The sequence below is a fragment of the Scomber scombrus genome, chromosome 1 (assembly GCF_963691925.1).
Source record: "Scomber scombrus chromosome 1, fScoSco1.1, whole genome shotgun sequence".
Lineage (NCBI taxonomy): Eukaryota > Metazoa > Chordata > Actinopteri > Scombriformes > Scombridae > Scomber > Scomber scombrus.
In genome coordinates, this window is record NC_084970.1 from 30035249 (window position 1) to 30061552 (window position 26304).

General features: G+C 37.3%; 1 protein-coding gene across 1 annotated transcript in view; it reads left to right on the forward strand.

Moving 5' to 3' along the window:
- Positions 1–26304, forward strand: part of tspan4a (tetraspanin 4a) — a 116053-nt gene that overhangs the window by 85364 nt on the left and 4385 nt on the right. Inside the window, exons 4-5 of the mRNA XM_062416787.1 lie at positions 12057–12158; positions 15510–15641. Of these exons, the coding sequence (XP_062272771.1) occupies positions 12057–12158; positions 15510–15641 (234 nt within the window). The remainder of the gene's footprint in view (positions 1–12056; positions 12159–15509; positions 15642–26304) is intronic.

Sequence of the window (26304 nt, forward strand, 5' to 3'; positions counted from 1 at the left end):
AATCGAGTTTCTTCCATGTAGACCCTACAAATTTTGTTGAAATGAATTATTCCTCTTGAGAATAAACTGCTGTCAATCAAAAAACAAGTGTATTTGTCACATGTAATCATATAAGGTACAATCACAGTGAAACCCTTCAGTTTGTGATGGAACTGGTCTTTTTCCCGACCGCAGCAGGGAAAAAAGGCTGTTATCTGGGTGGTCGGGGTCCTTAATGTTTCTCCTAGTCTTTTTCTTTCTCGTCTTATCTTCTCAGTGCCTGGTGTAAATATCCTTTAGGCATGGTAAAGCACCGCCTATTGTATGTTTAGCAGATCGAACAACTCTTTGCAGGGCCTTGCAGTCCTGTTTGGTGCTGTTTCTGTACCAGGAATTGATGCTCCTTGTCAGGACACTCTCAATGGTGCAGGAGTAGGAATTGTTCAGTATTTGAGAGGACACCCAGAGTTCCCTCAAGTGACTGCCTTGCCTTTCTCACTACTGAGTGAGTATGCAGCGCCAGGCACTCAGTGATGTGTCGGTCTCACTCACCGTCTCCTATTCTTGGTCCTATCCCACTGTTTTTAGACTGTTTTAGACTAACAATGGGAAATGATTTGAGAAGAAAATGGGAAAAAATTATCCACAACCCCTCATGTGGTAAAGCAAACTATAAGTATCATGTTTCTAAAAACTGCAGATATGTGTTCACGTGAGACACACTCAAATTCCATTTCAAAAGCCATAGTTCCAATTTTTCCATGTCTGGATATCGAAATGCAGCTCCCCTTTCTGAATATATTTCAAGGCTGAGAAATTTTCATTTCATGTAGACTGTAAAAATGAAATTAGATAAACAACCCTGGCTAATCACATTACTAAAATACACCCACATCAAGGCAATGTTAATATGAGAAACAAATTGAGATGATCGGTAAACAGACAAGATATTTGTTTGCAGAGTCTTGGAGTATATGTGACATGGGAATGTGCAGTTTGACAGGCGCAGATAACAATGTTGAGGAATAACAGTAATTATGAGTAATTTAAATCTCAATCAGGCTCAGATAGACATATTATGATGGGACACAAGAGAGTGACGCCCTGCAACAGGAAGAAAACTAGAAAATATAAACACTTCTACAGTTACATTTGACTAAACATGAAAAAAACATCAGCCAGATACAGGAAGAAACTGAACACATATCAAATGTTCTCTGGTTTCAATTTCACTTCTCAGTGGGAACACAAAAAAAAGAAATCTTGTGAAAAGAAAAAGCCTTTGCCCAGTTAGTGGTGAACTGCCAGGTGTCATGTTCCTCCTGCTTCAGATTATTCAGTCTTCTTTAAGACATGAAAAATGAGCGCAGCTTTATGTTCTTGCTTTGTGCAATTTCTGTACAAATGGCTTTTGGGGTTACGGTTTGGAAAAGATTTTGAATAAAAAACAAATTGTGCAGAGGTTACTTGGCTAAAGAGATTCACATATTGCACCTTTGTTGCCTTTACCTTGTCCGTGAATGAATAAAACAGCACAATTTGAGAGGTTAAAGGGTTACATTCTGAATAAAAAAGAGCTCCTTCCAAAGGTTGAAAACCCACTCACGAAATGAAATATTAGCCTGAGGTGAGCACACACTCTGCTGTCAAGGCTTCACTGGTTCACTGGCCCTGTTGGACGATGGACAAAGAGCTGACAGGCTGACAGTTTGACTTCTGCTGGGAAATCACAATGAGAGTTACAGTTTAAATGTGCTGCTTTGAATAAAGCATGTGCCATGATTAAAGACATTTCTAAATCCTTTTGTGCCCGATGTAAATTAGTTTTGGCAAATTTGTCAGGCTTTTTCCTCTCCCATTCGATTCCAAAAGTCACACAAAATAATTCAAAAAATTTGAATTGTGTTGATAAAGGAAACCCGTCACTGTGAGCAGAAAGCCACTAATTGTGTATAAACTAGAGAAGATCTCTGTTCGCAATTTCACATTAGCACATAGTTAGTTTGCTGCTCGTCAACTAATTATTTCAGTTGAGGGAACGCATTTTTTGTGTTTATGTCAGGACTTTGCCATTCGACGATTGCAACCCAGTCAAGCCAGACGACGAGCCAAAGAGAGATGCTTCTACTAATTTAAGTTGTACAATATTACATCCTAAAATTGATGCTTTTTTCATGAATGTTCATATTTTATTTTCACAGTATTTTCTAACTTAATCAAAGCCTGCAACTTGACATATCTGCAAATGTGCTTTTAGTCATGGCAGTGTACTTAAACCGTCAGTGCTCTGCTCACTCTTTTTTGCCTGCTGCCCACCGCTCACCTGAAAGCTATGCTGTCAGTTACTATCACTGCTACTCGTATAACATTTCACAAACCTACCTCCTCCCCAGCATCCACCTGTGGGAGTCTACATTGCTTCCATGCAGGGAGTAACGATGTGACAGACTCCAAATATCGACACTTATACACATATTTTGTATTTAGATAATAATGTATTACACATGTCAGACACTACAATGACAAAATACGTGTAGATAAAAGGTGATTAAATATAAAATATACTTTAATGCTAAACAGTGCAGAACGTCTTTGTAGCATCAACATGGTGAACAGGCCACAAACACACCAATATCTGTGATGGATTTGGGGTTTAAATAAACAAGTCCAATCACAATGAACATTTTCCTTTGAATCTCAGAGATAATGAGTCTTGACCTTGTGCTTTAGTCCAACATCTTGTCCAAGATCATTCAGTACTACCTTAATTAAGGCTGTTTGGAGTATCTCTTACAGCCTCAATTCTGCTAGTTCACTACTTTCCCCCTGTTAGCGGCATTGATTGTCTACTCACATGGTTTGCCAAGTGTTAATCAGGAACTGATTAGAAGCAGGGGAGGGAAAAGAGGTTGGGTTGTATTTGATTTACCCCAGCTAAGGACTGAGATTAGTCACTTAAAGGGGAATACCACTCATATTAATAATTTACGTATGTTATTGCTGTGCCCCAGGACAGAATTACAAGTCAGTGACTGAAGCCTTAAATGTGCAACTCTGGTATCCCACTCATTATCTAAGGAGCACTACCAGATTTCACATCCCACTTTACAAATTTAAAGGTTTCTTGAGTTTATATCTTTACTGAAGAGCAGTCGAAGGATTGACCGATCTGTCTTGAGGCACAGGAATAACATATGTGGATCCTTCAGAAAAGTGGCATTCCCCTATAACTCGTTTTCTAAATGTACTGCAATGCTTCCAAAGATTAAAGCTCATATACCAAGCCAGGGGAACTAAAGTGCAGCAAGTCAGACTAATATAGTCTGTCTGCAGTCAAAATAAATGCCCTTGAAAAACCTTGACTTTGGTCCAAATTGGTCAGAGTCCGGGGGAATGTAATCTGGGCTCCAGCTCCCTTGGAGGAAGGACAAAATGAAAGCATTTGCAGGAAACCAGTCCTTGCCAATAAGCGTGGGCACCCAGTAGGTGAGAAAGGCAGAATCCCGGTGGGACATTTGGGTACTTTTAGAAAACACAGAGACGACCGAATCACACATATTTGAACTGACGGAAACATGACTTTTTAAATCAAACATTTTATACAACCTTGATTTGGGGTTATCCACTGGGACAAAGCCCCCGGCGTTGTGGTGATGAATTCCAAATGCCAAGGCAGCATTTTACGCTATGAAACAATAATGTTAAAATCCTCCTTTTTGGTAGAAACAGTAACGTCATCACAGGACATGAAGTAGGGCATGTTTTTATGCAGTTTGGTGTAGCATCGTGAAATAATCCACAGAGAATATGATCACAGATTTTTTTAATGCCTTTATCTACTTTACTGTACCAGATTTGGTCTTTCTCCTACATTTATGACACAGGTGATGGATATCCACTTTTTGGAGGAAGGAGGCAAATTGAGGCATTTTTCCTCTCATTATTTTCTGTCCTCTGAAAACCATTTCTTGTGTTTCTTTCAAATATAATGGGAAGCTTCCTTTCTTTGCTTGCAATGCTGTCAGTGTTATCTTTGTATGGAGTCCAGTGACCATATAAGCACTCCATCTTCTCACAGTGTATAGAGGTATGCTATTACATGTTCTGCCCTTCGTCAACCTCATCCTCTTCTACGCTGTTTACTTTTTTCCTGCAGCCACTCTCTTCCCCTACCTCCACCTCATATCTCTTTTTTCAAATACACATCTCCTCTCCTGTCCTCTCCTCTCCTCTCCTCTCCTCTCCTCTCCTCTCCTCTCCTCTCCTCTCCATATACATCTCATCTCTTATCTCTCCTTGTATCCCTGCCATATAAATAATTGATGGCCCATCTTTGACTCGCCTGGTGTAGTTAAAGGGCGACTGAAGTCCCGAGGACAACATCAATACTAAGCTAAAAGTACAGCTGTGGCGTATGCACAGTCTGCTTGCCGCACTTTCAGTCAGTCTTTACTAACGACCTGCTTAGTTTTGAATGAAATATATATTTTTTTTATTAGCACAACTTCAGAAGACTGAAGGCTTTCTCCAGTCCAGTCAAATGAGATATAAAGGGCTCCTTGTGCTTGATTCTTACATCAGTTTTGAGATAACTTGCATGTTGCATTGTGCCAGAGTTATGATGTCATACAGTGGCTTATACCACTATTTTTTTTAGAAATCAGATCAACAGTTCTTTATTGTTGCAAGAAATTACTTTCTGTGCTATTTGTCTTTTCATTCAGGATTCTCTTTTAACTATGTTTCTTTGAGGCATCCAAATGATGATTTTTTTATGTTTACAGATCCCTCTGTGTTATCAAATTTTTGTGTGTATCTGTCATAAATGTGTAAGTGTCCACAATATATGCAATGAATATATTTCGGCAAAATAGTGTGCATACTTAAAGCAGCTATTATTGATATTTTTTATAATAACAAATTCAGTGTGTAATGTCAGAGGCGTCACTAGTAGTGATGAACCTACAAAAAAATAACAGCGACTCTGCAGCTCCTCTCGGCTTTACAGAAATGTATGACTAGTTTCAGCTCATTGTTTAGCTGTCTGGCAGCAACTTTGTTGTTCTGGTTCACTCTCACTGCTCTCATAGCATTGTTTTTGGCTACAGAAGGCAGTTTTTATCAGATAAAAGCTCTATACTACCTGCTCAACACCAAATGGAAAACAGACACAGTTAGCGACTAGCTGGTGAATATAGTGGAAGATTTAGCAGCTAAAGAGTCAGATATTTCCCTCAGGAGCTGGTAGAGACCAAAGAGCTATAAGATAATGAATATTGGACTTATATTCCACAGGTGGACACCATGACAACGAGCAATAATGTTCCCCTGTAACAGCTGGATGTGTAAATAAGCAACTGTTTGCTAATAGTTCACCATATCATTAAAAGGTTATGATACGCTATGTTCCATTCACAATTTATTTCTGTCGCAAGAAGAGGCCAAAAATGTGCTAATGCAGGTTTAAAGTTTCATTCATAAGTAGTTTATATTATTAAATCAAATTACTGTGCAGAGTGAAAGCAATCACAGGCAATACTAGTAACAAATCCACAAGTAATTATCACCAACTCAGCAGCTTTACTGAGCTTCAGCCTCATCAACACTGATTCCAGTCACAGCAAACAAGCCTGAATGAACTAACTGCAATCTATCCAGCAACAAACAGCAAAGTTAACAACTACATGGTGAAGAAAGCTGAACAGCTAACAACTGAAGGCCTAGATAATCATGTCAGAAGTTGGTGGAGATCTACCCAGAGTGAAAATGAGAGTGAATATCAGATTTCTGTACAGAAACATTACATATTGTTGCTCCATGTCTACTGGATGTGCTGGATTTCAAGGCTGTGAGGTTGTCAGCTTGTTGTGAAGGCAGCTGTAAGGTTGTAAACATTAGATTAGCTTATATAGCAATGGAAGAATAAACCCCTTCTAGTGGTATTTTCACACAGTCTCTTGTTATTACTATGTTTACAAAATGGCAACATCTTAAATCAAAAAAGACAGCTGAAACTGTTGGGAAAAAGAGCAGCTGTGAGTCAAGTATACTGTCCACTTCAATCTGCCAGAATGTTTCTGTGTTTTTTACTTAGTTTTATGAGAAGATTTGTATCTTTGGGGAAAATGTGCTGCAAGAAAACAGCAGCCTGGGATTTCATATAGAGTCCCCAAGTCCCCACAAAACTGTGCTGGCAGTTTTATTATTATTAATGAAAATATGAAACAGTTTAGATTGGTCCTCCAGCAGCATGTCATATATTCTACCCATTAATCATGTCTTTTTCCCTCTTTAAACAGAATGTCCTCAAAAGGTCCTAGCACCAAATCATGGTGTCAATTGCAAATTTCCAAAAAAAATTTGATTTGTTGATGTAAATTTATTCGGAAGTTCTGTAAATGATTGAAGTCTTTAATGCATAGTTATGACTGAAAAATGTTTAATTCCACTTGTACTCCAAGTGCCCAAGTTAAGCTTCACATTGCATACTAAATTGCTTTCCTTATATATTTGTTTTCAATTTTGATCCAGGATTTTAATGTGCTTTTTATAATGAAGTTAGATCATTTTTTCCATTAAAAATTCTTAAACTCTGATGGAATACTACAATATGTTTTATTAATTGGCACCAGTTCAGTTGTTCAGTGTTCATCTTATAACCTGATATTTTGGGGAAATCCTCTATGATTTCCATTGCCTTTGGAAGAGATGTTTGAATATTAGCTAAATATAACATCAAATCATCAGCAAGTAATCCCAGTTTATATTTTTTCTTTATCTTCATTTATGCCACTCACTTCTTCTGTCTGTCTGATTTTCTGAGCCAAAGGTTTGATTGCCAATGCAAATAAAAACGGAGCTAATGATTAATTTTATAGTGCCTCATCTAAATATCTCAGATTAAGGTCCATTAACATAAAGCTGTGTTGTTGGTGAGATATAAACTGTCTTTACCATGGTAGTTATTTCCTCATGAAATTCAAACATTTCTATTAATTCAGTTGTTTCTAAATGATCCAAAGCGTTCTCTACATCCCATGCCATCTAGTGGTTTGGACACACTTTCCCATTCACATCAATGAGAAAGTGTGTCCAAACTTTTGACTGGTACTGTACATGTTCTAATGTTGCTTTAAACCCTAAATTTTTTATAAAGCCAGTTTGATTATAGTTCATTATATTTTGGAGTATCTTGGCTATTCAATTATTTAGGACATTTGTAATCATTTTATAGTCACTATTAATTAAACGTATTGCTCGATACTCAGATGAATTATTGATGATGAATATTTCAAAGACAATTAATTGATTTTTCTACTCTGTCTGTGTCTTTAATTCTTACTTCTTTTTAACTGAAAATTATTATCCCTCTTAAATGTATCAAATATAATTATCCACAGGTCAATCAATAGATGTATATTCATAAATATCTCAGTTTTATTGTTTATGTATTTAAGAATTTCTATGTTGGTAGATATTTTCAATTCATTTATTGGAGTTAATTTATTGAAAGTGTCATTACACACATAACTGCAGCATGACCTGATATGACTTCATCATATATTTTTATTAATATGACATTGCCTAGCCCTATACCTGATATGGAAATGTGGTCCATTCAGCTACATGTGTTTTTGGCAGATGAATATATCCTGTAATTCATTTGTTGAAAGAAATTCTAATAGTCATGCCGGTAGCTGTACTTTCCTATTTTTACATGGACTGTCAGGTGTGCTAAATATATTATTCAAATCTCCACCTAATATAATTATCCCTGTTGGAGTCACATCAAGTGTTTTCTGGTTTTTATTTAGGATTGTGGGGCATAAATATTAATGAGTGCATTCAAAGTCTTCCAACTCCTCTGCTACTGGATGTGAAGGTAGACTTGAATGCCTCCCACCCACCGTCTCTTTAGATATTATATTTCACCCATTTGGAAATCAAGCTCTTGAAGAAAGACAACGCCTGAGGACATTTTTTCTAAATGGCATACAATTTTTGTTTTTATCACCTTCTTTTTAGTCCATTGATATTCAAGGTAAAAATGGTAAATTTATAAGGTAGAGTTTCTATAATCTTACTTGGTACCATTTGTCCTTTTTATCTTGCTTGTTAAAGGAAACGTAGCTGCTTCAGAGTCGAGGCATACCCCATTTGAGATCTAGGACATAGAACATAACCCAATACGACAAAGAAAATATGACACAAATACACAAAAGCACCTATGCTTAAAAGCTTCTCTTCTCTAGACATGCTTCATTTCATTGTTTTATCCTGTTCCACTCCATGGTATAAACACAAGAGGTTTGAAGAAAGCTTACAAAGGGGATACAGAGAATTTATGAAAGAAAAGAAAAAATTCAATATTTCCTTGTAAATAAAATATATACAAAGGCACCCATACATGTCCTCCCCCAGTATCTCATAAACAGTAGGGCACTTTATCCCAACATCGTTACACATTTGTCACTATGGTTTGTTGCATTAAACATGTTACACTGCTAAAACACATTTATGAGAGCAAAACCAAAAACAAACAGACCATTTTCAGTCAAGACAAAGAGACAGAGAGATGTCAGGTGTAGATGAGTGTGTGTGTGTGTGTCATAACCTGTTCTTGTTAATTCAGCTTTTTTCTTGATTTCCTCAATATATCTTTTGTCTTCTCTCTTTCAGCCGACTACTTTATGAGCCTCTTTTTGTGCAACGGTCTGGCATATTGATATCTGTTCTGCAATATCAGAAAATAGCACTTCTGCAAATGAGAGTGTTGAATGCAGTTGCAGTGAGTCAGCTGAACACATGGCTCGTGGCTAATTTTAATAACCAATAGTTTCACAAAACTGCTTCTCACAGAAATTCAGGCCTGCAGGCATGTTTGTGACCTTTAATAAATGTTTAATACATCCTTAAATATGCAATTATCTATTTGCATTTGGCAACTTGCGTTTTTCATGATGAAATCACCCTTCTGTGCAAATATCATAGTTCCTAAAATGGATATTTTCTTCATGTCATCTCCTTCATGACAGATTACTGGAAAAATAACGTCTCCTCTTAAATATGTTACTTTGATTACACAGAAAAAATTCAAGGGTTTAAACACTGATTTAAGACTGATTCACTAATTTACTAATCAGTGAATATTTCAACAGTGTTATGAGTCAGCTTTAAAAATGATTTTTACCAACTAATTAAAGCTACTGATTGTTTAATTAAGTAGAATCTGCAGCTGCATGTCCCATATTTTACAACTTTATTCAGAAAGTAGGAGAAATTTGAAATTTCCAGAATATTCACACATTTTTTCAGATTGAAAATGAGAGACAAAGACTCTCAAAGACAATAGAATAAAAATATTGGTTAAGCTTGGGTTGGTTTGCGTTTGGTTACTTTGCCAATCATCTGAATCTGTGTGTCTCGTGCTGCAAATAGATATGCAATGCTCAGAGTGAAAAGAGAGATAAAGCCCATCATCTGTAATGGAGAAAATAAAGCAAGAATATAATGGGTTGGGTTTGGATCTCAAATTTGGCAATACTGGTTTGTTTCAGTTAGGTGGGGTGTCAAATTTGCAGAGCCAGATGTGGGTGTCAGTTTTAGATACACACTGAACTCCCTGTAGAGAAGGTTTGTGTTGATTTCTGAGTGATGTATTGTCTGCCTGAAATGATACTTGTCTCATGGCATTGTCAGATTACAGAGAGCTTTGTCAGAGTAACAAGTTACCCCATTCAACCCCATTTTACATTCAATATAATGTTAAGGAACAGCACAATATACAGTATATATGCATTTACCACACATTTAGCATTCAGATGCTTTTTGGCAAAAGGTCTTTTCGGTTATTTTGTGTTTGAAGAAAGAGTAAAGAGATACAGATCTTACAAGGTGCTTGGTGTCTGCAGCACATCACAGACTGAAAGGCTGCATTGTAGGAGAGAGCAAGGTCCATGGAGATCAGATTGATGTCTGATAGGATTGCCCATCTGAATGTAAAAACAAGGATCAGCAGCTTGTGTGTGTCTGGAGTTTCTGTTTGCTGTTCGTACACAGCTCTGGCTTAGCACTGTGATGATATTGTTTGAAATTATTGTATTTTAAATTCAGTAACTATGAATGTTTATCTATGCAACCATTTGTTTTCTTTGATTGAAAGCTTACTGGAAAAGCTGATTTTGTTAATGTGTTTATCTTGTTTGTTTAGGTTGACAGAAGCAGAGATTGTAAACTAAACCCACATAGATCTGCATGCAGCTTGTTTACTGAACAGAAGCTGGATAACCTGCTTTTCCTGTCGTGTGATATTTGAGTCAAAGTAAATCCAATCTTAGCAGAAATAAGTTCAGTAAAGCTGACTTGTTTCCACTGTTGACCACAGTTTATTAGTCTTAATACCATTTGAGAACACTTGTGGAAATATGAAATATGAGCTGTGTATGAGTATCAGTGCACACTGCGGTCTCTCTCAGGCCATTAAAGTTGTGTTAGTCTAAGCTTGAGAAACTGCAGGCAGTCAACATCCACCTCCCTCTATCTATAAAAGTGTCCTGGAGATTTATTATGTTAACTAGAGGTTTATATATAGTTGTTCTATCAGCCAGCTGTGTAAACCAATTTGTTTCAGTCTATGGTCCAGCATGCAAGCATATCTGCTATATATCACCCAACACATGTTGGGTTATGATCCTTTACAGGCAAGAAATGCCTACTTATGACCCCTCATCACAGGTTATCAGTGAGCTGTGAGAAATTCAACCAGTTAATGACTTTTCAGATTGTATTATTAACATTTTTAGAGTCAAAAAATAGATTTTCACAAAAAAAAGTATTCTGATATTTTTCTGAAGTTTTGAGAAAAGTCAGAGAAAAATAACCCCAATTTTGCATAATAGAAATTATTTTTCTTCTTAATTGTAATTTGTTTACTCTCTTGTGACCATTTAGTTTTAACCCCTTGATGGGATCTTGACCACCAGCTGGAAACCATTGATGTATGTCAGAGGGTAACAGGGTAACAGGGTAACAATGTAGTACAGGAGTCTATTATGAGACCACATGCACTGTGTAACCATGTACAGTAAACCAGCAGTCCAGTATACATCAGGTGATCATGGGAACGAGTACATTCCTGGTTTGAGATTATCTGGCACTTAACATGCAAATTAGTCTAAGAAAGGCAACAATTTTTGTTTGTTTTACCTCTAATAGCAGTTGTATTGCAACTATTTGTCACCATGCTGTTCTATTATTCTATTACTGATTATTAGACTATTTCATTTGGTCATCTAGCTGAGATGTTGTAATTGACATTGGAGCTTTTATCCACCTTGCGTTATATTGTTTTCATTTTCAACATTCTCCATCACTATCAAAAACTTGTAGGAGAACACACAAGAAGCCAAACCTGACCAATTACAATTCGTGAGATCCCCACAAGGCATTAGACATGGCATCGCTTTCAAGCCTCCACATGTATACTACGGCATACATCCATAATGCAGAAGTGTAAATCCAGTTTAATGGGGAATTCCTGAGATTTTACACATTTCCAGGTCTTGGAGAGTACTACTGCATATGTGAAAAGTTTTATAAAGCCTTTTGTGAGTTGTGTGAAATCTGATAACTTGCCGCAAGTGATATCATTTAAAGCAATGTCAGCTGGAGCTGAACACTACCAGTTGGAAAGTGGAAAACAAATCTGGGGGATGTGGTGTGAGACAGAAATGAAGTCACCAGACTTTTGTAGCCCACTCCTCATCTCTTATTGAAATTAGTGGCTCAAGGCTACATTAGTTGCTGCTAGCATAGGAAAAAAATCTTTGCAGATGTGTGATTCTAGTCAAGGTGCATGTTAGCTAATGTAAGCATCATATTTTGACAAAGAAGAAGAATCCATGGAATAAAAAAAACATGATATCCTTGGTCCTGCTGCATTCATTTTGATTCTTTTTGTTGAATTGTTCATCGTTAGCACAATAGTTTTAAAGGTCACACAAGCAGTAATGAAATTTTATTAAAACATTACTTTTTTTCTCTCCTTTACAACCATTTTTTCTGTCTTGTTTTCACAGATCGATCACTATGCCCAGAGGGATTTAAAGAAGGGCCTTCAGCTTTTCGGAACAGAGGGCAACGTGGGTTTGACCAACGCCTGGATGATAGTACAGACTGATGTAAGTTATGAGATCACTGAAGGGTGCAGATGGTGGTGGTTGGGGTGATCTAAAACAGAGCTCAGAAGTTAAAAAGACACTGTACGTTTTGTTCAGTCACAGTCTGTCAAGGCCCCGATGCTCTAAAAAACACTTAAACATGCTGTTCTGAACGTCCCAGCCCATTCAATACTAATTCTTATTATATTATATTATTCTTAATTTTGGTTCCATTGTTCATTGTGACAATGTTTACTTTTACTATTGGCAAGGTTTCACCATTTCTACTGCTGTGATCACATTAATCCTTACGTACTGTTCATATTTTGAGCCTTCATAATATGGAGTGGGTAATTTTTGACCCCTTTATAATTAGTCCCTACAACAAATTTTAGCCACAAATGTGTTTTGTTTCCCATATCATATCAGTAATTAATTAATGTTTTAGGGAACAGAGAAAGTGTTGTTTTTTTCTTTAGGGTTGACACTATACATTTATAGAGAAATACATTCAAAATCATTACCCTATATTATGATCTCATGTTATCTAAAACAGGCGAAACTAACAGTCATAATGATTTCTATGAATTGCATTGAGAGTGAAGGATGCATCAACATTTTTGAATGGTAGGTTTCAGTACAGCCATTAAAACCATGAATCAACACAGCCTGTAACCCATATGCCCTCCTTGTCTGTCAATGGTGCATAATCAACTATGCATTGAGTGTATTAGTCATAAAACAAAACAACAAACCGCTTTGCAAATATCAAACAAAACAGTGAAACACATTACTTTTACAGCCCTTGTTTTTGAAGAATATGCATCTCCTTCTTTTTTTGTTCCCTTGCGGCGACTGTCTGAGTGACTGCAGATTGATCAGGGCAAGAATCAGACTACTCTGCTGCTGCTGCTGCTGCTGCTGCTGCTGCTGCGGCTGGTGTGTGGGGAGGGCGGTGTCACCTCTGCATGAGAGGAGTCACAAGAGCCTCTCCTCCATCTCCTTCATGTTTTTTCTCCTCTTGTAATACTTTCTCTTCAACTCACTCTCTCCTTTTTCATCTTGGATTAACAGATCCACAAAATCACTCTACCAAATCAGTGAAAATAGGGGCACAGGTACTTTTTATAGTCCTATGAAAGCCCTCCACTATAGCGTAGGCAGTGCTGGGCAACTAGTATATTGGCTGTCTCTTGGAACTGATGGGTTTGATTTGTTACTTTCTATAGATTTGTAGGTGCAGATGCTGTGACAGTGATAAAGCACTTCGTGACTCAATGTTCCTGCTGTGTGTAAACCGTATGTGATAATTCCTATGCACAGTTTTAGTATTTCACTGTTTCAAGATACCCTGGCAAATGTAGCGATATTGTTGGATAACAGGAAGTTCTTGTGACAGTGTCAAGTTCCCCCAGCAGTTCTGTCCCTACTGTCCCAATGACAAAAATACACAGACATGCCAATCTGTAGTTTCACTGTTTCAAGACTCCCCATCACCACTTGGCCACTTTCAGACGTGAAGAATATAATTTTAGCTCAAATTTGACCCAAACAGTATGTAAGGGTTAAAAATAAAAAAGGTTGAGCAGTTAAATGTTGAAGAGCCACTTGATTTAACAGTTCTCATTTTGTGTAAAAATGAGAATAAAAAGCTGAAATCCTTTTTGTAGTTAATGGAATCTAGACATTTACAAGCAGGCTGATAAAAAAAATTCTGACATTCTGATGAAAAAATGCTTAAAATGTCTCTACCAACTGTAACAAACACTCAAAGCTTCCCTAGTTTTAAAAAAAATGCTCAGAGAGATTAATGCCAACATCATAGACTCTCTGAGGTAATCTTTGTTTCCAGCTCTCACTTTGATGTGCCTTCGTCTTTGTATTATTTATATTTTTATATAAAAAAATAATAAAAATTCCACTGCAAAGAAAACACAATGTGTGAATCAGAGATTTGGATTTAGGGGCTGCAGAGGACGGATCCTGCTGCTGGTGAACGCCTTTGGGAGACATCAAATGATAGATAGGAGACTTCAGGCCTCTTTGGACCTTTTTCGCATCAGAGATCCAGTGTTATGGCTTGTAGTTTTGTTCCATTAGCAAATGTGCAGTACATGCTAAAGGTCTGGGTCTTGTCTGTGTGTGTGTGCATGCCTGTATCTATTGTCTGGAAGGTATATTGCGTGAGTGTGTGTGAGCACGGTGGAAGGCATAAATGATGACAGCGAAATGTATTGATATGCAGATAATATATGCAAATGTGTCTGTATGTGTGGGTGGTAATGTGCAGTTTTTTTTTCTGCATACAGGATGATAGCATGAGGGGAATCTGCCTGAATGAGCTTCAGTTTGATAATTTATGTGTGTGAGCGTGAATGTGCACTTTTCTCCTTGTCAGATCAGTGGTGCTGTGTGTGTATGTATGGGGCTCCATAAAGTCTGCGCCTGGCTGAGATGTGACCATTAAAAGGCAGCTCTCATTTTGTCACTGTTCTCCCGTTCTTCATACATGCTGAGTCACTGAATAGATAATAAAGCGGCTGTCCCTGGAGCAAAGTTCACCCTGAATATTATTAATGGCAGCTTATGGAATAGTTGAGCATCTACATACAAAAGGAGATGTAATAAAAACACACAGGATATGACTTGAACATCCACTTGACGCCAAATGCCGGTACATAATAAATCTGTCAAGGGTGCATGTCGCACTGGCCGTTAACTTTCTGAGGTGATCACATTTGAATATCCCGACTTTACGTACGCTTTAGTCTGTGCTTTGTTCTCAAACTTTCAAAATGAGCTTCAAATACTTTCTTGTAATTTGAATTCTGCTGTACTTGATGATAAATTGCCAACTTGATCCATTGTTTAGGGGGGTGAGCGAGTTTTAAATTAACACGCAATCTCTGATTCTGTGCACGAAGTGGCGTGGGGAGCAGGCAGCATTACCTCTGTCTGGAATTAAAGTCCACTGAATGAACAAAACATCAGGGACACTTTATCTTTTCATGCAGTACACTGATGAATTGAACTGTGGTGTACGCCATGATCCTTTATCAAAAATCTATACCAATCACAGGGGGGAAGGTTTAGATAGAAAGAAGCAGGCGAGTTGGAAAATGATTTTAGGGCTGTGAAACAAATGAGATGTGGACTGTAAAAATAGGGCTGCAGCTCAATATCAGCAAGATGAAGTGTTTTTAACTATCATCACATATAAATTGCTTTGGCCGGTAAATCTTCTTTTTGGCAGGTAAATAATTTTAGTTGGCCAACAGCAGAGGATGTTTATTTGATATCATGCATCAGGATTTCAGTGTGATGATAATAAAAGCCCAGACTGTCTTGATTCATTGTCTGTCTCTGCTGCAGTTTCGCTGCTGTGGAGTTACCAACCACACAGACTGGTTTGAAGTTTACAATGCAACCCGTGTGCCGGACTCCTGCTGCCTGGAGTACAGCGACAACTGTGGTCTGGACAACCCAGGAACATGGTGGACAGCGGTAAGCAGTGTACTTCTCAAATTGCTACTGCTGGTGTTGTTATTGTTGCTCTTCTTCTTCGTTTTTACACTATTGCATACTGAATTGTAAACTTCACTAAATCCCTTTACCTGTTCAGTTATTTTAGCTTAGCAACCATAACTATTAAATCATAATTAGCATTTAAAGAGTCTAGAGGATGAATGGATCCAAAACCACAAACATGTAAGCAAAAGTTTAAAGATTGATTAAACCATGTGTTTATATGCTCTAAGCTGTAAATGTTAGCATGTCCATCTAACTAGCTTATTACATACTAGTAACCATGACTTAGCATATCATTGAGTTAGCACTGACTAAACACATTATTTTGTGTGGTAACGGGTTACGTAAAAAAGGCTGTGGTGGATTTTAGCAGCTGTAGGTAGTTAGCTAAGCGGTCCAATGGCTCATTATTCCAAAACCTCAATATTTCAAAAAATGTCCTATTAGTATGTCCCAACGGACCTTCGGAGCAGTGGCCTTTAGTTTTTGAGATGACAGTCCGTTCATGCTGGTGCACAGGACAGTGGGAAGTTATCAGGGCAGCTTTCTGTGTGAGGACGTTACAGTCAACTGTGTCCAGCGGCAGTGGAATGGTGGGGGAGAGCTGGTAAATTGGAGGGAGTTAGACTGTAGCCAATTCACAAAGAAAGTGTTATCTCATGGGACAGATACACTTCCATTTTATTAAATGTATCAATCCACACTGAATCCGAGATAGTCTCACAGAGACCAACCACCTTTTTTGAAAAATAACACTGTTTCTGTTGAGTTTAGTGAAGTGTAATCTGAGCAGGCAGCTGTTTAAATCACACAAATATCTGTCTTTATATGTTTTAAAATGATAAACTATGTCAATGAATCAATAAATACAAACACTGTTGATTTCTTCCTGTGGAGTCGACATGCAAACTATTTTGGTTTAACAAATTTCTGCTGTCAGTCAGCCTGTTGGAGGCAGTTTGTCTGGATCAGGCGGGGAGTTCCGGTCCTCTGAAATGATGCCAACGCGGAAGTAACTTAAAACTGCATTATATCAAAAGGCCACCAGGTGGGGCGACCGTTTTGGTGTCAAAAGGACTTCCGTCTCTATACAAGTCAATGGAGAATTCACCAACTTCTCACTTGATTTCTAACCTCAGTAAACGTTTTCAAAATGTGTTTATGGACTCAATCGCTAGTTTAAAGCTTTCTTCAATGCAGTATGATGTTCATTTGTGAAATGTTGGCCTCCCTGATTTTATATTTGTATGCATTAGGGGGTGACTACGTCGTGATTGACAGGTTGATTGGTTCACAGGTTCAGGATGGCGCCTCATGCCCCTCCTGATGCCCATATAAGTAGAATCCATGTTTTTATTTTTCCCGGCATGCACCTGAAATTTTCAAGATGGCGCTGCTCAGATCCGATACTATATATGGGCCCCCACACAAATATGTTGTTATCACTATATAAAGTCTATGGGTCGAGCATGAACTCGCAGGTGGGGCCAGCAGGAGAAACACTTCTGCACATATTCAGTGGGCCGCATAATGCAGAAGCAAACCCGGAGCTAGAAACTCTTTTTGGTGTATGCTCCAGCCGAACAATTGTTATAGGATTGAATGGTTGCCATTTTTGGTCAGGTATCCAGCTCTTATTATACATCCATGATAGAGAGACTGAATGCAGGTTAAGTGAAATGTGTAGGGTGAGAAGCTGCTTCCCCACTTCTCCAGAATGACTGACTCTGCCTTTAAGTCAGTTATCCTCACTGGTGAACAAAGGGACTGCCTGAGGTGTCAAGGAAAAAGTACATTCCAGGTACAGTTTCAAGCAAAGAAAAATGAAGAAGAGATGATACCACTGGGTTGAGGGCATTATAGTGTCGGTCACATTTCATTTAAATGCAAATGTATAATGTCAAAAGGCTTTACTTGAGGCCAAATCATTCTGGTGCCATAATCAATAATCACATATCTTCTATCCTTTACATACCTAGAAGAAGAAGACTCAAGTAATCTTCCAATTCACTCAAAATCCTTACAGTCCAAAAATGTTGGGCTTCTTTTTTTTTACTTACACTGTAACTGTGCAGCCCTAGATCCCAGCAGGCAAATAACAGGACAGGAGAGATTAATTTTCATAATTATACAATTAATCACTTCTGTCTAGAAGGGCTTTCCTAGTAGCGCTAATGTTCCTCTGATGTATAATCACATCATCATATTTTTAAAGTTTTTGCAGCTATACAGTACTGAAAATTGATATTTTCCTTTTGGATTGTGATAAAAGGGTGTAGTAAATTAATCATACAGCACAAAGACAGACAGGTCCAATGTTTTACAATATTTAACAACTTGAAAAAACTAAATTGATGTAGAGGTATTAGATATGTTGTGCATCTCTTAAAGTTTCTGCACATTTTTGAGACTATTTGTAGGTCCAGAACAGGTTAAAACCAACAGTAGTTTTTTTGGTTTGTTTGTTTTTTTCTTTGTTGGTTGTTTTTCCCTGTAGCCAAACCATCTACGAATAAAAAAAGTTGGCTTTTACAGGTTAAAATCATCAGTGTCATGTGTAAAACGTGCATAATCTGCTAAAAGGGGTTGGGTTTTATGACTGTGAACATGACAGTTACTGCTGGTGAAGAGCCTGAACAGGGTGTGCAGCAGATTGCATCAGTCAACACAGAAAATAGAGGCTACATCATTTTTGCAGGGTTGCCTCAATGAATATGTAATGCTGGCTGCTTCTAGTGATTACTATAACAGTATGCAAATAGATTAATCTGCACATGTAACATGATTTTGCAAGACTGGAAGTAGTTACTGGAGAGGTAATTGAGTGTATTGAGATAATATGTAGGGACAGCTGGTATTAATTACAAAATCATTCAGAGTTAAAATTACTCCACCTACTTGTGACCTGTTCGTCACCCATGCAAACTGTGCTGCTCTGAATTATTTTACTATCATTTCTGGACTCTGAAGCAAATTGTTTCCCACATGAAAGCACCCATCTGCTCTCTCAACACACTCACTATAAACTTGTCATTAATATTGTTAGTCATAGCATTCTCTCAGTCATTAGCTGAAGCTGGAGCAAGACGACTGGTGACTGGCCTCTATCTTTCAATCACAGTAGTCCACCCACTCCTTAAAAAAAGAGAGATATTTCAGTCTCTCAGACACATCCTCAAAATTCCCTTTCTTCCCAAAGTCCTAGAAAAAGCAGAATATCTTTTCTGAACCGCTGTCTTTCCTGCTTCAGATCAACGTCTTTGAAAAAGTTCTAGTCTGATTTGACAATACTATACAGCTCCATCGGACAGAATAAGCCCTCCTGACTAATGATCTCCTCTTGACAGCTGACACATCAATTTTTGCCATTGTCTAAGTTAATAACAGCTTATATCAGCCTTACACACAGTAGGCCACACTAATCTTATGCTGGACCACTGGGTAGGTCTGCCTGGATCAGTCTTTTACTGGATTTATCCAAAAGAACTCTCTCAGACTTCATTATCCACTGTGGTATCCCTGTAGGGTTGATTTTGGGTCCAGTTCTTTTTCTCCACTGATAGTTCCAAATATAAATCAAATATTCAATGAAAATGTTATTTCCTGCTTCTTATTTAAATATGAGTAATACACATACTAACAATCAGTAGTAAGTAATTTATAAAACATTAGTTAATAATGAGCTAATTATGAACAAAACATGAATATACCTTTGTAAATGAATAATTAATGCAGTGTTAACATATCGAAAATATGTTGTAAGTCATCTATAAATGATTAGTTAATTGTGAAAAATGCATGAGTTAATCATTAATAGATGACTCATTCATGATTTGTTCATATATTATGAAACACTTCCTGGTGTTTCCAGTATTGACCAGGTGCTTCATAGAATACTAGTTACAGTGTTTGTGAGTCTGTGGGATAATATGAACTTATGAACGTTGTTACCTGCCTGTATAAATGTAGCTCCTTCCGCAGATGAAGAGGCTGGGGACTCGATGTGTGTCAGCTCTATACTATCCCCAACTATTTCTAGCATCTTCATCAGTTATACATGATGTGTAAATGTATGACTGAATCATTTATGAGTCATTTACAAGTGTTTTTTTGCGTCCCCTGTATCTAAAGTAAAAACAATTTATCATACGTAAATGTCTAACCTACCACTTTAAGATGACTTTTACCTGTTACAAAGGCTTATGCATGTACGTGAGGCTTTTACAGACCTTTTACTAAAGTGTATCAAGTAAGCCGAATAAAGTGAAAATGTGAGGAAAATGAGTTCACCCAACTTTTGAAAGTCAACTTGTGAATAACATCATACATGATAATACTGAGTAAATCTTTAGAGAATTGAAATAAAAATTGAGTTGCATCAACTGTAATAGTCAATTTTAAACATTTTTACCAACTCAACAGTATTTTAAGTGTGATGTTAATTAGATAGCATCAACAAAGCTCACAGTTATAACATAATGTTAACATTCAGTAGTTTTTTAATGTTTCATATCCAAATTCTTGCTGTTTCAATTTGAACATTTTTTAAACTTTAACAGGAAAAACCAACAGACAATATAAATCAAAGCAGAGGTCAACGAATTCTCACAGCCGGATGAACCCGACCTTCCCTCCACAAAATTCCTAATTTAATTTTACTGCCAGCAATCAGCTTCCAAAATGACAAATTGACAATTTTAAAGTGTCACTAAGTTAATGTCTCATTTATAAACAAAAGTCCATTAATATTGCACTTTTTGAACCAGCACTTTAACCAGTACAATGGTTTTAATTTTTTAACTTGCACTTTATTAGGTCATGTGTTTTTATAACAGATTTCTAGTATCCTTATTTACTTTTAGACATTACATGTGGATCTATCTATCTATCTATCTATCTATCTATCTATCTATCTATCTATCTATCTATCTATCTATCTATCTATCTATCTATCTATCTATCTATCTATCTATCTATCTATCTATCTATCTATCTATCTATCTATCTATCTATCTATCTATCCATCTATATATCTATCTATCTGTCTGTCTATGGATACACAAGCTATGTCAGGACAGCAGCCACGTTTTGATGTGAGTCAGGATAATGTAGGCTGGTTTAAGATTCAGTGGTTTGAGTCTCATAAAGAGTACACACAAATACACAATTATTAGAACAATGGACCATATTGCCACAAACAGCTATGGCAGCTCACCGATAACTGGAGGAGCCATCGGCTGCTGCCACAGGTTGGACACCACACACCAACACGGTGCTCTGGCTGTTCAGACCGAAGCAGCAGCAGATGGGAGACATGTAGCTCCATCTCTCAGGGCCTCAAGTCTCCTGGTCCTCTCTATCAGAAGAGTACAAAAATCCCTCTCATCAGTCCTCATGTTTTCCTGGGGGTCACTGTTTACTGTCAATCTTGTAGCTATAAAACAGAGAAACACAATGTGTGCTAGTTCTACAGATGAATCAAACTTACTCAGTTTTGGTTATAAGTAAAAGAAAATGGAAAATACAAAACCTATACAACAGCTGTTCTTCAGCAAAGCAAAAAAAAAACCCTGCAAAAGATGATAATGGTGTGTTAACAAGAAGAGCTCCAGAGATGGGGGACATTGTTTGGAGGCGTCAACATGATGAAGGATTAAAAAAAAAAAGATGTCACAACAGAATGTGAAGCCAGGAGTAACAAGATTAAAAATAAGCTCTGACGTTGACACATTGTCAGCATTAAGAAGTAGAAGATTTTAGGACCACTTAACACATGGGGTGTTGCCATGCAGCAGTGCCAAAGCCGTCATCACGCATCAAAATGAGCGAAGATGATGAACAATAATGACGCTTTCAGTGCAGCATCAGATGTTGTGTCATTGCAATAAAATGGTAACTAGGGCTTTTCAAAAATCATACAAATGTGCCGCATGTTGCCTGTAGAAACATTCAAGGTTTACAAAGTGTTTCATGAATGTCTTTCAATAATATCTTATTGGATGATGTCAGTTTTCATTTTAAAACCAGATTTCAAACATTATAACATATTAAACATCATACAATTTGAGGTTCACACAACAACACAAACAGCAGTTCAGAAAATCATCTCATGACGAGGTCCTATCGGTAGCTGTTGTGAGACTTTCGATCACAGCACATGATCTTCATCTGCAGATCGAGGTATTCAGGTGTCATGAAACTGTAGATCTACAAATTTTAGTATTCACTTTTGTGGAAAAAAGCAGATCAAATCAGCTGCCAAAATAACCTTATGGTTATGGTCATCATTAGAGCTGGAACAATTGGTCAATTAATTGATTAGCCCTTCAACAGAATTTGCTGGTTGCACCTTTTTACATGTAAATTAAGCTTTTCTTTGTCATACATGACAGTAAATCTTTGGATTTTGGACAACTGATTGGACAAATTGACATTTTGAAAAAGTCACCATGATCTTTAAGAAGTTATAGCATTTTATTGACAAATGACAAATCGATTAATCAAGAAAATAATCAATATTTGTACCTACTCATCATAATTATGATAAAACCCACAAATACAGTGGTATAATATAGTGAGAGACCATGTTTTGCACATTTTGTTGTCTTAGTCATGGTTGCTATTTGCCACCACATCTCCTTCTTTATTGTGGTTCATAGAGTGAATCCTAATTTTCCACTTGCAGAGGCCAGATCTTAAATATGATGCCATCATAGTCACAGGTGCAGCCTCGGTAAACAAACAGCCTTTCATCTTTAAACACAAATCTCTTACTGCAGTTGTTGACAACTTCATTTAATTTGTTCATTCAGCAGTGGAAAGGCCAAGCTGTGGTCAAGCTGCAGCTGTTTTCCATTTTAAAAATGAAAGACGTAACCTTTTAAAATGTCTTTCCAGTATTTTCCCATAAAAACAGGTTCTGCACAAACTGTTGAAAGATTTTTCAAAATTATGCATATTTACCCCCGTGTGACAGCTTGTTGGCCTTCGCGCAGCCCTCTGAATCCCAGTAGTTTGCTTTTTAGTTTGATTAATGTTTGCTATGCAGATCAAGGATTCAGTTACTCGTTCATAATGAATTATGCATAAACAATCCTCTTTTTTCAATAATACCTGGATCATTCTTTGTTTAAATATATATTGTATATTGCAGTTAAATGATATCTGCCTTCTAACCCAGAATTTCATCCTCACTTCTCAGTGTGACATCAAATTGTGCTGCTGAGATTTCTCTATTGAGCTCAAAAGGACAAAAAAAGTCAAGACAGCACTCAAGGCCACCAACAGCTTCATGCCACTGAGGTGTCTCAAGGCAGATATATGAGAGTGTTTCTTGTTACAGATGAAAATCTTATAAACATCACGTATTATGTTTCAGAAGGAATAAAGTCTGTACCATGTAAAAGTGTTTTGTACAAATTAAAGAAAATCTCTTAACGCTGCCTTATTGACTGCAAACAGAAACAATACAAAAAGGACACACAAACAGGCTTCTTGACATACACACACACACACACACAGTCACAATATAAAAGACTGCGTAATTCTCAAGGACCATGTGTGATTCTGTAAGTATGCAATAATCCGTTCTAGAAATGATTTCAAGTACCACTAAGGTGCAACAGCAAATAGGTTTTGAAGGAAACATACTGCCACCCAAATTCTTTTTTCTGTCCACAAAAATGAGAAAATGCTGTTAATTAATATAAATTAAAACATTGATACTGAACGTTTCAGTACAATATTCACTAATGACATATTTCATTTGTTTTCCTTGTTTAGCACTTAGTTAGGGAAGGATCGTGGTCTTCATTTAATACACAAAAATCCCTCAGTGCCGTAAATATGGCATTCAATCATAGGCAGAGCAGAAAGCCTGAGTCATACTGAGCCTTACAGCAGCTGGCTTAACAACACAAGAGCTACATACTCTGAACAACAACCAGCTAAAGTCTCCTTCTTATCTAACATATAAATATGAACACGTCTTGTCCTGAATGTAGCCTTGTTGAACGAGCCACCTAACAAACATTTTCTAGGGAGAAGTGCACTGCTTACATCAGTTAGCAGGCTAGATAGTCAGTTCAGATCCATTAGTGACACGTTGACAGCAGTCAGCAGTTTGTTTACTGTGTCTTCGTACTATAAGGTGTAACACCGGCAGTCTGCCAGCTGCTGTCAATCAAACACAGACACCCACACACCCCTCTAGCCAGCTGTGACAAAAAGGAGCATTTCTGAAATTTCCCTAAAGACCTTCTCTCTTCATTTAAAAAGGGACGTATCGTGCATATTTCCAAGTCTTGATTTATATTCTGGGGCTCTACTGGAATATCTTTACATGATTTACAGTTCAAAAGACTTCTTATGTGTCTTATACCGGCTCTTTATTCAGTCCCTCAGTTCAGCCTTTGTCATGAACAGGCTATTTAGCTCCTGTCTCTTTAAGGCTCTCTCCAAATGAACCTACTCTCATTGGCTGTCTGCAAGGAAGCTGCTCCTCAGCAGACTTCTACCCATGGATGTGTTTTAAAGGCTGTTCACTGGACCCAAAATGGTGCCATTTTAGTCCATTAACAATTGCTCACCTGGTGCATATGCCAAAAAAGTTTCTAGCTTTCAGGTTTTCTTCCAGGGTATGCAGCCCATTACATATACACAGTGGAGTTTCTCCTACTGGCCCTGCCCATGTGTTCCCACTCAGCCCAAAGACTTTTTAAATCTCTTTTCTAGGCTCGAGGAATGTTTTTACAAATATAAATGCCCCATGGATCGAAAATTCATAATAGAAAGAGTCATAAATGTCCTTTCAACAATTTTACAGATGTCTCTTTTGTAATGGTGGTCTATGGGGAAATGCTTTTTGGGGCACAGAGCAATATTTTGGTGTAATACTGCGAGTGGCTACTGGACAAAATTGGAAGTGAGGCTGAGCAGCAGTGCTGTATTCAACTCGTATAATACATCCATGCCATCTAGTCTGCCAGCTCCGGAGGCTACGTCAACAAACAACAGTAGTCAGATTTATCTTCTTTTCTCATTTTTTAATCAAAATGGAAACTTCTAAAATACATCTATTCTGAATCTGATCGTAAATATGCAAGTGGACAAAGTGAACAACCAACAACCTGAGAAATAAAGGTTAAGGAGCAGACAGCTGTTTGTGGGTACCCGCAAACAATCTGACATTATCTCGAGGAGTACGTGATAACACTGCAAACGAAGTGCTTAGAAAAGGTTAAAGCCCTGACTTTTGACTTGCAGGGAGCAGTTTTAGTAGTTAGGTTCACCTCAAGTTTTTGAACTTGAATATATACAACCCTAACATACTGTTCGGGTCAAATTTGACATTTGGCCATTTTGACATTTGAAAGCTGTAAAAACACCCCAAATCTCATTCTTTTACTCTGAAATTGGATTGACATGGCTTTTTGTTAAATGAATAGTTAATAGATTTAATAAGATCGTAGTAATAAGGATTTCTTTTTTTATGATGTAGCAGTGAAGACTGATGGCTCTAATGGTTATACAATAAACCCCATAGGTCCATAAAGTTATAATAATAAAATACATTTTAATAATTATTGCTATGTTATATTTTCATGTCTTAGGTAAAATAGGACATAATATTGTGTGATAGTAGGTGTTTTTTCTCCAAAAATGAGTGGTGTAAAAAGTAAAAGAAATACACTCTCTGCTCTCTGAAACATTAATAAAGGTTTAATCACCCATATATTGATCAGTCAAATCAGCTATTGATGCTTTCTAAACAGATCTGTTGTTCAAAATTTGGTATAGATACTTTTTATGAGGGGATTCTTGGACTAGATCAAACATACTGCGAGGGTGTAGAATATGAACAGTATGTAAGGGTTAACATAGACGTTAGACATCAAAACAATATGAAAATGACAGAAAATCATAAAAAGCATGATATGTACCCTTTACGGCTAAGATGATTTTAAGATGCTAATTCAACAGAGACCATCAGGAGCTACCTTTACATGACTGTGCTGTCAGATAATCTAACCAGAGCTTTTTTAAGATCTCTGCTGGTACACTCTAAAGACAAGACTCCCCCTATGAAATCACATGTGACAGCTTTTGGGAACATTACTGTGAACCCTGAAAAAGAGACTGAATGAACAACAAACAGCTGCCTGTGAAAAACCAAACTAAAACAGGTCAGAACATCATGAGTTTTCGGTTATTTTAGAGCAAAAAGATTGTAAAAGCTACAAAGAGGATCTTTGAGCTGAAGTTACAGAGACTTATTTTGCTATTTAGCTTGAAGGACTTGTTGGCCGTGTAACATTGTGACTGTATTATGTGTGCTGACTTAGCAGGTTCAGGTATACTTATGTGCTCTTTCCTGGTTTTATAGGAACCTGCAGTGGAAGCCAAACACTAAAGAATATGAATTTATATATTTTCAGATGCAGCTCTGTGGTCCAACAGGATTACAGCTGGGCAGCAGTTTGATAAATAACACTAAAGCTATCGAACATTTTGGCTTACTGCATCACTTTCCATATCGATCCAACCAAGAATTATTTCACCTTGTGCTTAGGAAAATATATTTTTTGGTTCCCCTACATTTCAGGCAGCAGTGAAATGTAGAGGAGATTGTATTTGGTTT